This window comes from Thamnophis elegans, chromosome 1 (genome assembly GCF_009769535.1).
Source record: "Thamnophis elegans isolate rThaEle1 chromosome 1, rThaEle1.pri, whole genome shotgun sequence".
NCBI classification, from domain to species: domain Eukaryota; kingdom Metazoa; phylum Chordata; class Lepidosauria; order Squamata; family Colubridae; genus Thamnophis; species Thamnophis elegans.
The window spans coordinates 170160753-170175174 of record NC_045541.1 but is presented as its reverse complement, the minus strand read 5'-3'; the positions used below and the strand labels follow the sequence as shown (position 1 = coordinate 170175174).

At 43.3% G+C, this 14422-nt stretch overlaps 1 protein-coding gene across 6 annotated transcripts in view; it reads right to left on the bottom strand.

The window, feature by feature from the left end:
- The window catches only part of TCF3 (transcription factor 3), a 131994-nt gene that overhangs the window by 41913 nt on the left and 75659 nt on the right, over positions 1 to 14422 (bottom strand). For all 6 annotated transcript variants that reach the window (XM_032239164.1, XM_032239020.1, XM_032239093.1 and 3 more), the window contains exons 7-8: positions 12751 to 12880; positions 5004 to 5053 (exon numbers count right to left, since the gene is read on the bottom strand). In XM_032239164.1, coding sequence (XP_032095055.1) covers positions 5004 to 5053; positions 12751 to 12880 — 180 coding nt within the window. The remainder of the gene's footprint in view (positions 1 to 5003; positions 5054 to 12750; positions 12881 to 14422) is intronic.

The following is a 14422-nucleotide window of genomic DNA, read 5'->3' as shown; positions in this document are numbered from 1 at the left end:
CATCATTATTATTATTATTTTTTAAAGGATTTTTTTTCTCCCCTGCGTGTTGGGCCTGTACATCTTCATGGCCCCTTGGATGGCCTCCTTAGGAAAGGCCCAACCTACTGTGTCAAAGGTAGAAGGATCGAATCCAAGAAAACCAACTTCCCTGACAATTGCAAATCTTTACCTTCTGCACTCTGTGTGTGTGTGTGTGTGTGTGTGTGTGTGTGTGTGTGTGTTGTGTGTCTGTGTGTGTTCGGGCGGGGGGAGAGGGGGAGATGTATACTACTATAAAGCAAAGAGGTGGGGGAAGGAAACAAAGCGGGGAGGGGGTGGGAGAAAGAGAAGGAGAGCACTGAAGAGACTTAGGGAGGCAGTGCGGGGGAATGAAACTAGCTGCAAAGAATAAGAAATCCAGTAAATTGCCTTTTCCTATAATTTGATTAAATAGCAGGAGCTGGGACTGGGACTCCAGCGAAGGAGGAGGAATAATAGCCGTGCGCCATCTGCCAGTGCCTGGCACCTGGCCAGTTCTCCAGGCAGCTGTGTGGTGCTGGGTTGGGAGGAGGGGAGGAAAGAGACAAAAAGGAAAAAAAAAAAAAGAAGAAAGAAAGAAAAAGAAAGGGGGGAAACAGGGAAGGGGGGGGAAATGCAGCTTAAAATTCAAGGCATTTCCAACTTCTCATATTGGAGGATGGGTGGCAAGTTCCTTACTTCCCTTTAAAAACCATCGTCTGGGGGGGAAAGGAAAGAGGGCCGAAACTCGGGGATTGGTCAGAGATTCGTAAAGTTTGCAGGTTAAATTAAACATTCTCCCCACCGCCGCTATCTTCCCTCATAAACATTCAAGCCTTTCCTTTATGGAGGCGTCTACGCTCCAGTCTCTAGCACCGAGCCACCCAAACAGAGTAGTTTTCTGCCGCCACCATATTTTCTATCAAGGCTTTTATTTGCAGAGCTAGGGAGGAGCAGAAGGGGGAATGGTTTTAAATAACAATAAAAAGAGAGAGAAGGAAAATGGAAAGAGAAAGAGAGAGAAATGGCCACGTGCGTCAAAATGATACTTGGCCAGGGTGTCACACTTAAGTGTATGGTTCTCGGGTTGTTGTTTTTTTAAGTTGGGTATGAAAAATAGGAAAAAAACAGCAGGCCACATATGTGTTTTCAGGTTAAAAAAAAATGAAATGCAACATAAAGAAGTAAGAAATCTTGATTCTTGTCTGTGTGCCTCTCTCTATTAATTTTTTTTTTCTAATTTCTGATAGGATTTTCAAGGGCTGAAAAATATCTAATTTATGAGGAGGCAGAGAAACACTACAACGGCATCGATTAACAATGGTTGAGGCCATCGGAAGAGCAAACTCCAGACCTTTTTATCTACCTCAACATCTGAAACGGTAAAAGAGGAGGAGGATGAGAAGGAATAGAGGAGGAGGAAGTGAAGGAAGAGGAGAAAGAGAGGAGGAGAAGGAAGAAGAGAAGGAGGAAGAGGACGAAAAGGGGAGAAGGAAGAAAAGGGGAGAAGGAAGAAGAGAAGGAGAGGGAGGGAGGGAGAGGAGAAGGAAGAGAAGGAGAGGAAGAGGAGGAGAAGGAGGACTGGTAGCAGTGTGAAAGATTTTGTATTTCCCCGATATGCACTCCTGTCTATGAAGGAGACCTCCACTGGATCAGTCTGAGATGAGAAGAAGAGATGGGGACGGCAAATAAAACATGGAATTTGCACAGCTATAAAACAGCAACAAGAAAGAGTGACTATAGAAAAGAGTGAACTCCAGGCGAATTCATGCCATGATCGCCTTCTTCCCTCTGGAGGGAAGCCAAGAAATGGGGCCCCCAGAATGAACCCCAGATGTAAAGCCTGGTGCAGAATGCAAATGTCTCTCTAGCCAGATCCACTTCGGAAAGGGGCAAGGACAGAATCTTACCCAAACAGGAAACACTAAATCAAAGTTTCTCTCCCCTGTTGGGTGTGTTATTCAACCCCACCCCTATTTCCCCTCCCCCCAATCTTCTCCAACTCAAGTTTTTATGTTGCTGTCAGAAAGGAGGAGGAGGAGGAGGAGGAGGAGGAGAGAACTCACACTTTGCAAACTTCATCCCCATCCAATAAAGACAATAATAATAATAATAATAATAAATCATTTTGCATCTAAACTAAACAAGAGCCTTGGTGGCACAGTGGCTACTTCTGCCGGCTGCCTGCAATTTGACAGTTCAAATCTCACCAGGTTCAAGGTTGACTCAGCCTTCCATCCTTTTGAGGTGGGATTGTTGGGGGAAATAGGCTGACTCTGTAAAACTGTTTAGAAAGGGCTGTAAAGCACTGTGAAGCGGTATATAAGTCTAAGTGCTATTGCTATTTATTTCTGCATCTCTCCTATTTGCCTGCTTCTATCATGGTATAAATGCACAACCCTCACTGGGGAAATGTGAAAACGGATCAAGTAAGAGCAGTAGTTCACATCTAGGGAGTGAATAAGAGCTTGCAGCAAAAGGCAGGATATTTGGAGCTATACAATAGTGTAGGAAAACAGGCGGAAGAGAACATAGAAAATAGAATAACAGGGTTGGAAAGGACTTTGGAGATGTTCTAGTCCAGGGATCGGCACATGTGGCTCTTTCATCCCTCTGCTGCAGCTCACTGTTGCCGGTTGGCTCCACAATTGATAGGACTTTTGGTTAAGACAGGTAGAGGAAAAAGGATGCCATGCTAGGAGGAGACTCTATGATGGGGGAACCGGACTTCTGGTCAGCAGAAGAAAAAGGACGCCATGCTAGGAGGAGACTCTATGATAGGGGAATCAGACTTCTGGTCAGCAGAAGAAAAAGGACGCCATGCTAGGAGGAGACTCTATGATGGGGAACCGGACTTCTAGTCAGCAGAAGAAAAAGGACGCCATGCTAGGAGGAGACTCTATGATGGGGGAACCGGACTTCTGGTCAGCAGAAGAAAAAGGACGCCATGCTAGGAGGAGACTCTATGATGGGGGAACCGGACTTCTGGTCAGCAGAAGAAAAAGGACGCCATGCTACGAGGAAACTATGGATGAGGGTGCTTCTGATTAGGACCTTTGTGGCTCTTTGAATATTTAAGGTTGCCGACCTCTGTTCTACTCCAACCCCCTGATCAAGCAGGAAACCCTAGAGGCTTTGTAGGAGCCTGGGAAGGGCAAAAACGGCCCAACACGCAAACTGGAAGTTCGGTAACGGACTTTTTTTCTGAAGCCCCCGGAGGGTGAAACACAACTGAAAATCAAGACCGAAAATCAGCTGGCCAGCACATTGGAGCTGACAGGCAACACCTCATGTGCCGTCAGAAATGGCTCCATGTGCCACCTGTGGCACGCGTGCCATAGGTTTGCTATCATGGCCCTATACCATTCCAGACAAATGTCCAGTCTCTTCTTGAAAACCTCCAGTGATGGCATACCCACAACTTCTGAAGCAAGTTGTTCTTACTGTCAGAAGCATTCTCTTTAATTCTAGGTTGCTTTTCTGGTTGATGAGTTTCTATCCATAGCTTCAGATGCTTGCCAACTGACCGATATTTATGAGGGTTGCAGAGTGATGCGATCACTTTTGTGATCTTCTGAGAAGCAAAGTCAAGAAGAAGCCAGATTGATTTAACAAACGTGCTACTAACTTCACAACTACAGTGATTGACTTAACAAGAAAGGTCGCAAAATGGGGCACAATTCACTTAACAGCTGTCTGGCTTAGCAACAGAAATTTTGGGCTCAATTGTGGTCAAAAGTGAAGGACTCTATGTAGGAGATACCAAAATAGACAGGTGGAAATCGTTTGTTCAGTCTAATTTTAAAAAATCCCAGGCTCCTTCTTAAAAGAAAATAACCAAAAGAACTTGCATCAAAAGGATGTGTAACACAACAGTGCAACAATAAAAAAGGATTCCATTACAAGCCTTTGATTTGCTTAGGAGTGAGAAAGCAGTGATTCATATCTTAATGGAATACAACTTCTCTTATTCCAGCCATTCTTTACAAGCATGGGCACATAAATTCATAGGCAATATTAAAAGGGGTTTTCGAAACCTCCTTTCTCTAAATACCAGTCTTTTGGGTATATTGGTATGTACCCTCTTTTCGTCAGAAAAATCCAGGTGTTCTATCACTCAGCTTTGTCGCCACTAATTTGTAATTGAAACAAAGGTACAATGCGCAAAATATCACACATGTGGGCTGCCAGAATGATGCAAAGTATGGTTACACAAATATAGGTATCCCCCCAAAAAATCTGATCTGGTTAGATCAAGATTACAATTGAAATTATTATAATATCCTGTACAGCAGTGTTTCCTTGACAACTTTTAAAATATGTGGACTTCAACTCCCAGAATTCCCCAGCCAGCTATACTTCAAATGAAGTCCACCTATCTTAAAGTTACTGAGGTTGGGAAATGCTTTTTTATCATTTGTATTCAGGATTTTGGCCTTCACCTCTTTCTAACACTTGGTATGAATATTCCCTGTTTGTTTAAACAGGGATCGGATGGACACCTAATCAGTATTGTGCAGTAGTAGTAGACTTCTTTCTAGCCTGGTAAAGCATTGAGCTAGATGATCTTTAAAATGCCCTCTACTTCTACTGTCCATCTCATTATTGCTAAGTTTATTTGTTCTCCTTCTTACCCTGACTCCTTATCCTCCCACAGCTCTTTTTCTAACCTGTCCACACCCAATTGTGGTCCCTTCCTCCCCAATACCACAAGCTTCTTCCCCTTGACTTAAATTGTTCATTGACTTTTGTGAAATCTAGCAGCCTCTTGCAGTTAAACTGGCCTTGGAGTCTGCTTTGTACAACATAGAAACCATTTTGGCACTCTGCCAGCAGCCTTCTCTCTCTTTCTGTCTCTCTGCGCCAGTGGTTCTCAAATATTCTCTGACATCACAGCAGTTCCACCAATCAGAAAGAGGGAAAGACCAGGAACTGCCTTCAATGCACTAACAGCTGGATTCTTGATCAACGTTGATAGATGGGTAGAGAAAATCGTAACTTACTGAAGACGGGAGTCCTGGAGGCACCTTTCGGACTTTTTTCGGTTGTCCATCTGAAAGTGGAGTAGAAGGAGACAGAGAAATAAAAATGAAGCCAGTTAGAGGCAAAGCTTTCGGGCAGCACTATATAGTAGGAAGATTTGGATTCAGATTTCAAAACTCATTTTACAGATGGGTTACCTTGATTTTCCCAAGGTTTACCGGAGCACATCAACAACTTAAATTTAAGCATTTGTAGAGTACCCTGCTCTTCTAAAGGAATGTTTGGAGACAGATTAAAAATAAAAATCAACCTCAAAATATGCAACTGAAGGTATTTGGAATGACTTCAGGTAAAACCCACCAGCTTTAAAACAAAACTCAGCTAAAACAGCATAATGAAATAGTCCTTGCATCAACATAAATTTCAGTTTTGTGTTTATTTTTCACCTTCTTCCATAAAGCTGAGGACAGCAAATGTGTCCCCCCGCCCCCATACCAAATAGTACATAAAGCATCCTTGCAACAATCTTGTACGGCAGGTTAAAATGAGAAATATCAGCTCGTCCTGGGTCACTCAGTGAAGGATTAGACTGTCTTCTCTACTTGACTTTAATACAAAAGATTAACCCAATGCCTGGTTGAATCCTGGTCTGCAGTGATGGACTTCGCAGTCAGAAAGTAGAAGGTGGAGTCGTGTCCTCTCCACCCCCACCCCCACCCCCGTGAAATCAAGAAAATTTGGAACAAAGAAAAGAAAGAACATCATCCCAGTCGCTTAGCAACCATTTGCATTTTCGACAGACCTCGAACATGGGACTTACGACCCAGACTCAATGGTCCAATGAATGCCCCTCCCATGAAGTCATGTCATTTCATTTTGGGTGCTCAGCCATTGGCTGATATTTACAACCATTTGCAGCACCCTATGGTGCCGTGACTGCAATGTATGCCATTTTGGCCGCTAACCAGCGTTTACTTCTGGTTTCTGGCCCCAAACACCCCATGTTGGGACAATGGGTTCATTTAAATGACATTCACTTTACGACCATTGCATTTGCTTAACCACTACCATATTAAAAGATCAGAAAATCAAGATGGCCCACTTTATGACTTAACTAAAATTGTGGATACAAGTCAAAGGATATCAGTAATGTTAAGCTACAGATATTGATGGCTCTAAAAAGGGACAAGACAAACGTATCCTCAGAACTGAAGAAGCTTCTTGGATGGGAAGAGAAACGTCTTCAAGGAAAAACAAAAAAGAAAGTCCAGTTGCCTCTTGAAAAAGCACCTTTGTGGCAACCATGAACTGGATGACTGAGAATCTCCAGAGACAAGGCTCACGTTTAACTCTTGGAGGGGGGGGGGGAAATATAACAAGGGTGTGATTGAAATCTACTCGCTTTTTTTCATCTCCTGCTTTAGCTGTCCTTTACTAAGGACCAAATAACTGGGCTATCTAACAGAGCTCTGCTTATGACTGCTAAGCAATGTTTTGAGATAAAGGCAGCGTGTATTTTTGGCATTCACAGTTTCACACCGTTTTGTCTTCCTTTCGTTCTTGTTAATTATATCCCATTATTAGTGAAGCTTGCACTTCCAGTGACATTTGTTAAATTTTCCAAAGCCACCCGACACCATAATGACTCTGAGCCATGTACAATATTAAGAACAGCACATTATAGCCAGGAAAAAAAAAAATTAACAGACATCCGGGTACAGCATAAAACTGTAACCCTTGTCCCCGCATATTCCCAAGGGTTAGGGAGGGACTGATGTACTCCCTAACCCACGGATTGGGGGAAGAGCCAGATCTTCGAGACTCGCTTAAACAAGGTCAGATGGGGATCATCTGAACCACTGGAGATCCTGGGTTGGAGAGCAGATGCTGTGACAGAGAAGGTGGGGCCCATTGTAACTCTGTTCAATCAATGGGAGTCAAAGCATGCCAACTCTACAAGAGACAGATGGCCCCTTAAATATTCATCAAATATGAACTGCCTTTGCACTCACAATACGTTCCTTGGGCCCCCATCTTCTTCTACCCAGCACATCCCCAAATCTGCTGGACTACACCTTTGTAACTCTCTAAGGATGATGGCTTTTGTAGTTCAAGCTACCCAGAGAGTACCGAGCAGGAGAGAACTTCCTAATGATCACGGAGGATGCTTTCTGCTTGAGAACATTTTTGACATGCAAATGAGAGGAACGAATTGAATCACCGAAGGAAGGAAGGAAGGAAGCATCTTTTTATTTTTTTTATTTTTTGCAGGATCTTCATAAGAGGAAAGAAGAATTGATCCAAGAAAGGTGTGTGTGTGTGTGTGTGTGGGAACCGCTAGGGTTTAACTCATTTCTGTGAAGCTACTCCCTCCTCTACCCCACGAGCTCAAAAAGAAGGATAAGGGTGAGCATTATGAACTCTTTTCAGGTTTAAAACATGCGTGTTCGTATTTTTGACCCTTGGCAATTGGCCCACATTTACAACTGGTTGCAGGGTCCTGTTAGTCACATAACCACAACGTGCGACTTTTTTGCTGGTTTTCATCCCCCACCCCCAAAAAAACCTCCTGTCATTTGATTCAACCACATGATTTACTTCATGACCACATTGACTTGCTTTACGATTGTTGTAAAACAGTTGTAAAACCGAATCTGGTCATGTGGTGCCTCAACTTACAGTCGCAACAACTTAACAACTGAAATTCCGAGCTCCGTTGTGGTTGTGTCGAGGACTCCCTGCAGCCAGTAGTGAGTTAATTGCGAACTTGAATGTTTGAATGTTTGTTTATTTTATTTATATGCCGCCCTTTTCCCCTGAAGGGGACTCAGGGCGGCTCACAACTCAAACCAGGGAAGGTGGGATACAGACAAAATTAAAAACGACACAAAACAATGCATGCTTTAAAACACACAACAGTCATACCATTCGAAACGGGGGCAACGGTTCTTTAGCCCCAGGCCTGTCGGAACAGCCAGGTTTTAAGGGCTTTGCGGAAGGCCTGGAGGGTGGTGAGGGTTCGAATCTCCACGGGGAGTTCGTTCCAGAGGGTCGGAGCAGCCACAGAGAAGGCTCTCCTCCGGGTATCGCCAGTCGACACTGGCCGGCGGATGGAATTCGGAGGAGGCCTAATCTGTGCGATCTAATCGGTCTATTGGAGGTAATTGGCAGCAGGCGGTCTCTCAAGTACCCAGGTCCAATACCATGAAGGGCTTTATACTTAACTTAACCACTGCAGTGATTTCCTTAACAATGGTGGCAATGAGAGGTCGTAAAATGAGGCAAAACTGACTAACAACTGTCTTGCTTAGCAGTGGAAATTTTGGGCTCAACCGTGGTCATAACTCGAGGTCTACCTGTATACTCTCAAAAGGAGGCAAGCATAAGATGTCAAAGGCTTGACTAGCAATCTCCCGAAAGGCCGAAGCTGCAGCAAAATTTGGACTAGAGGTATTAGTTTTTAAAATACGCAATGCTCAAATCTAAAGCAGCAAAGGTGGCTGGAGGCTAAAATGGGTTCCCCTTGTTTGTCATGCTCATGCCAGATCTGAAAACATCACTCCCGCTATGGGTCAGATTCCTGCACACCTCTAATTATTAATTTTTATTGTTATGGTGATTAAGCAGGCATGGATAAAGCCTGGAGTGTTTTACCCTACCAGGTCACCCTTCCCTTCACCCCTTTCTAGTACGGCCTTGCACTCTTGCTGCTGCCTCCTTCTGTTTCTCCCTTTTCCGCTATCTCTCTTTCCTGGGTCTGTTTTAAATTCTAAGCCCAGGGAAATGGGGCCAGGACCTGAGCACCTGCTCTTTGCAAAACACTGCCTACTCAGACAGCATTATATACATTAATAACGATTGCAAATGGCTGGTTTCTCCCCCACCTTTGGTCCTGGCTGCCGAGTGGCAGAGAAAAAGCCACACGGCTACTTTCACTAAAAGGACTCCATTCCTGAGATTCTTTTCCATCAATGAATGCCAGATGTCTCGGTTCTCCTGAAGGCAAAATTGAGCAACTACCTCCATTCCACCTCATAAAGTGTGTGTGTGTATGGGGGGGGGGGGACGCTTGGAAAGAGATGGGAGGTTGGCTTTTTAAAAGAAGATCTCCCAGCATTCTCCTTCTGCTCCTCTGATCTCCTAGCATCCTACTTCTGGGCTCAGCTGTGGTCATAACTCGAGGTCTACCTGTATATAAGGCAAGTATAAGATTTCAAAGGCTGAGTAGCAATCAGACAAGGTGCCCATCGTGCAGGTAGGGGAGGATAAAGGAAATATTTATACGCAGCTTGGATTTGGCTGGCAAAATTGCTTGCCAGGAAGGATGTGCTGGAAGCTCTCTCAAAACATCCTTAGGAGACTCCGGTTCATTTTTGAAGCTTTTCCAGCTGATGTTGCTTGCAGCTTTCTGGGGAACTGACTTCAAAGCAATGGGATGCAGGATACCTGGCAGCTGGCTGAGCTTCCCAAAGCACAGAGCACCTGAAAATGCTTCATGCAGGAAGTGGGTCACACCCAGCTCACTGATCTTCTGGCCTTCTCTCTCTGTTTCACACCCCTCATGACAAGGTGAGTGGATATAAGGAGTATAAGGAGATCTGGATTCAAATCCCATCTTTACTGAAGATCTATGGCCTGCCTTTACAATAGACCCATTCCCTGTCAGAGGAATCTGCCTTACATGGTCTACAGATGAATGAAACAGGAAGGAGGGAGCCAGTTTGGTTTAATGGTTTAACTTTAAGGCATCAGGCTAGAAACTGGGAGACTGTCAGTTCTAGTTCTACTGTAGCTATGAAAGCCAACTAGGTGACCTGGGCCAAGCATGCTCTCTCAGCCCAACTCACCTTACATGGTTGTTGTGGGGAAAATAGGAGGAGGGAGGTATAGTGGATATGTTTGCCACCTTGAGTTATTTGTAAAATATAATAAAGGCTGGGAATGAATGAATGAATGAACCGTGGCACGACAAAACCGCGTTCGACTAAAGCGCACCCGATTAAACCGCGTCGCTGACGTCATCAACAGGGCGACAACAGCGAGCGCGGAGAAAGAAGGGCGCTTTAAATAGCGCTTTGAAAGCAAGCCGATTCAAGTTAAGGTAAGGGTTAGGTTTAGGGTTAGGGTTAGGTTTAGGGTTAGGGTTATGTTTAGGGTTAGGTTAAGGGTTAGGTTAAGGGTTAGGATTAGGTTTAGCGTTAGGTTAAGGATTAGGTTTAGGGTTAGGTTTAGGGTTAGGTTAAGGGTTAGGTTTAGGGTTAGGTTTAGGATTAGGTTTAGGGGGGTTAGGTTTAGGTTTAGGTGTTAATTTTAGGTTTAGCGTTTACAGCGTGCTTTTTTCTCCGCGCTGTTGTCGCGCTGTGATGACGTCAGCTACGCGGTTTCGTCGAGCGCCCTTTAGTCGAACGCGGTTTTGTGGTGGAACCTGAATGAACCACAACAATTCAGGCAAGCTTCAGCTTCTTGGGAAAGATTTGATATGGTAATAATGACATTTCATCTATTATGTTTTCATTGTTCTTAACATTATTAAAATGACAACAATATTGCTACCAAGGCAAAGGTTTCTTGGACTCATGGATTCCACAACATACTTTATCGCATGGATTGCTAAACCTTTTGCCATCACACCTCCCTTTAGTGCAATCTTAATATGTACACCTTCCCTTAAAAAACCCAAACATCAAAATGAATATAAATTGACAATGGGAATAACACAATGAAAGTATGGGAGAGCTGGATGTACTGTAATTGTACACTAAAAAGTTCTTCACACTTCCCTGGGATTCTTCACACTTTCTCTGGATTCTATCTGTACCTCCTTGAAGGAGATACACCTCACAGTTTGGGAAACACTTGGGAAAGTGTCACAAAAAGATGGTTTCTGTTGTAACAAGTGTACATGGCCATTTTTCCTTTGTAAAATAAATATTGCTTCTGTTGCTGTTATTATATTACATCATTGACAAACTATGCACCAATAGTAGATCAACACCTTTTGGAGACCCACTACAGACAAATGATTATCCAATCTCTTATTAAAAACTTCCAGTGTTGGAGCATTCACAACTTCTGGAGGTGACTTGTTCCGCTGATTAATTGTTCTAGTTGTCAGGAAATTTATCCTTGGTTCTAAGTTGCTTCTCTCCTTGATTAGTTTCCACCCATTGCTTCTTGTCCTACCCTCGGGTGCTTTGGAGAATAGTTTGACTCCCTCTTCTTTGTGGCAACCCCTGAGATATTGGAACACTGCTATCATGTCTCCCCTGGTCCTTCTTTTCATTAAACTAGACATACCCAGTTCCTGCAACCATTTTTCATATGTTTTAGCCTCCAGTCCCCTAATAATCTTTGTTGCTCTTCTCTGCACTCTTTCTAGAGTCTCCACATCTTTTCTACATTGTGGCGACCAAACTAAATGCCGTATTCCAAGTGTGGCATTACCAAGGCATTATAAAGTGGTATTAACACTTCACGTGATCTTGATTCAATCCCTCTGTTTATGCAGCCTAGAATTGTGTTGGCTTTTTTGGCAGCTGCTGCACACGGCTGCCTCATATTTAAATGGTTGTCTACTAGGACTCCAAGATCCCTCTCACAGAGGGAGAGGGAGTCTACCAATAATTGGACACGGACTTTGTAAGGTTTTGGATACAGTTTCAACAAGATAGCATTGCCAAACTGATTAGAGCAATGTTTTGCAACCTTGGCATCTTTCAGACATGACTTCAACTCCCAGAATTCCACCGGCAATGCCAGCTGGGGAATTCTGGGTGTTGAAGTTCTCACATTTTAAAGTTGCCAAGCTTGAGAAACACTGAGTTAGAACCTCTGTCTCCAAACTGGTATCTCTCCAGATACATTGGGATCACATTTCCCCAAATTATCTTTGTGAGACACCCAGTCATTAAGGCTGAGATGGGCCACCATATAAAATTTCTTAAATAAAAATAAGTGAATTATTATTTTTTAAATCCCAAACCTTCATTTTCCTAGAATTTGTTGTCATAGCACATCTAGAGTGACACTAATTTGAGTACAGCTGATCTACAGTGTTAAGTGTTTTTTCTCTCTTTGTCTCTAAACATTAGATTCTTGGGTCATCCAATGGCAGGAAAATAATGAATTGAAGAAAACAAATTCATACTTAGGTCAATTTCAGGCTACTGGTGATGATAATTCAAAGGAGACTGATTATATGGAATTAATCTATGCTTGAACAAAAGTTGTGGGAAGCTCATCTACCCGGTTCTACACTATTCAGTTATTCAGTTTTTGCCTGATACAACTGTCTCACCCTACGGAAAGACAAGACTGATACAATTACGTTGAAACCTTCCCTCCAAATGCTGGTGTATAGTTAAAAAATAAACCATATCATAATTCATAATCAATTCTTGGGTTTCTTAAAAGCCTTTGGTTGTCCCCCGTTTGAGCAAGAAGGGTGGTTTAGATAAGTGTTTTTCAACCTTGGCAATTAAAATGTGTGGCCTTTAATTCCCAGAATTCCCTAGCCAGCATGCTGCAACAGGGAATTCTGGGAATTGAAGTCCTCTTAGAATTGCTAAAGTTGAACAACAGTGGTTTAGATGAATCTGAGAAACTCTCAAATCAACAGGACAGGAACTTTCTGTAATGGAAGGGCTACTGTGAGACCCTGACAGGAAACGTCTTTTGTTCTTCCTCCTTTGCAACCCAGAATTTTTGCCACACACAACCCTCACCAAAGCAACTGTTCCAGCCAACACCTTCACCAAAGCCACATACCTATGTTGCTGTCTGCGACTCTCCTGCGAGGGTTGTTGGCGTATGGGTAGTACTGCGAGCTTCCCTTCACCCCCGTTGGGGAGAGCGTGCTGGGACTTGAAATCCCTATTTCACTCGGCAGGAAGCCAGGCTGCAGAAACAAGAAAAACAAGAGTGCACCATCACAGCCTGAACAAAACCAAAATCTCTTGCCGAACATGGTTTTCCAAAACTTGGAGCTGGGCACCAGGTGTGGACGCATGGGAGCGATAGTGCAGGGTTTATATTCCGGTTTGGCTACTCTAGCTCTTTTCATGCCTTTGCCAACTTGGCAGAAATCCATAGCAACCTTCAATGATAACCTCCGGGTAGGATGGACTTCAACCTCAGCAATAGCACAGGGATTGTAGTCCAAGACACATGGTCCTATCCAGCATGTCCAACAGGAAAGGGATGCTGGTAGTTGTAGTTTAGCAACCTCTGGTAGGCCGCAGATTCTGCATCTTTACCAGGAAAGGAATGCTGGTAGTTGTAGTTTAGCAACTTCTGGTAGGCCGCAGGTTCCTCATGTTTGGTCAAATGGTACTCTTCATTTGGGGACTAATTTCTCCATATTTACAGATAGTCCTCGACTTACAACCATTTGTTTTACGTTTGTTCAAAATTAAAGACCCTAAAAAGATCACTTACAACTGGTTGTTGCACTTACAGCCATTGTAGCATCCCCGAAGGTCACGTGATCATAATTTGGGCATTTGGCAATTGGCATGCATTTATCATGGTTACAGCATGCTGGGATCACTATTTTGGGGGGGGGGGTGCAGTGCCAGCTGGCTTCCAACAAACAAAGTCAATGGGGAAAGCAGGGTTTGCTTAATGACCTCATGATTCATTTAACAACCATGATAAAAAATCAGGTGCCACTCGCTTAGCAAACACCCTTACTTAGCAATGGAAATTGTGATCCCAATAGTGGTTGTAAGACGATGATTTTACTTCTTGGAGATGGAAGGAAGGAAAAAAGGAAGGAAGGATTGAAGAGAAAATTAAATATTTAGAGGGTTCCCATCATTTTAGCCTTCCAGATGCAGTGAAGACCTGGCTCAAGCATTGGGCTAGAATTGAGCCTAGTCAATGTAGATTTAATGAGATATTGTGGGGTTGTGATGAGAAGTATGTCTTTAGTGGGGTTTTGTGAGTTTGTCTATACCTTTGTTTTTATGAAATGTTGCTGTGAGCTACCTAGGATTATCATGTCTAAGACAGGGGTCTATATAGGTTTTCCAAATAAATGCACAAGTAAGCAAGAGGGAGGATTTCCATTTTTAATTTTGAAAAATGAAATAAATGCATTACAGGTATCGTGTTTCCCTGAAAGTAAGACAGGGTGTTATTTTGTTTTGACCCCTGAAATAAGCTCTTGGCCTTATTTTCGGGAGGTCTTATTATTTTTGGGGTGCTGGAGGCAGTGAGTGTGGTCACCTCATGGCTGCTGCTATGTTGCAATATTTTTGGGGAGGGCTAATTTTCCAGGAAAATGTGCTAAAAAGCCCGATTGAGCTTATTATCTGAGAAGGTCTTATTTTTAAGGAAACAGGGTAGTTTTCAATTGGGACAACAATTGGGACCACAATTTCCACTGCTAAGCAATGCTAAGTTAAGTGAATCACACCCTGATTTGGACCTTTTTTTG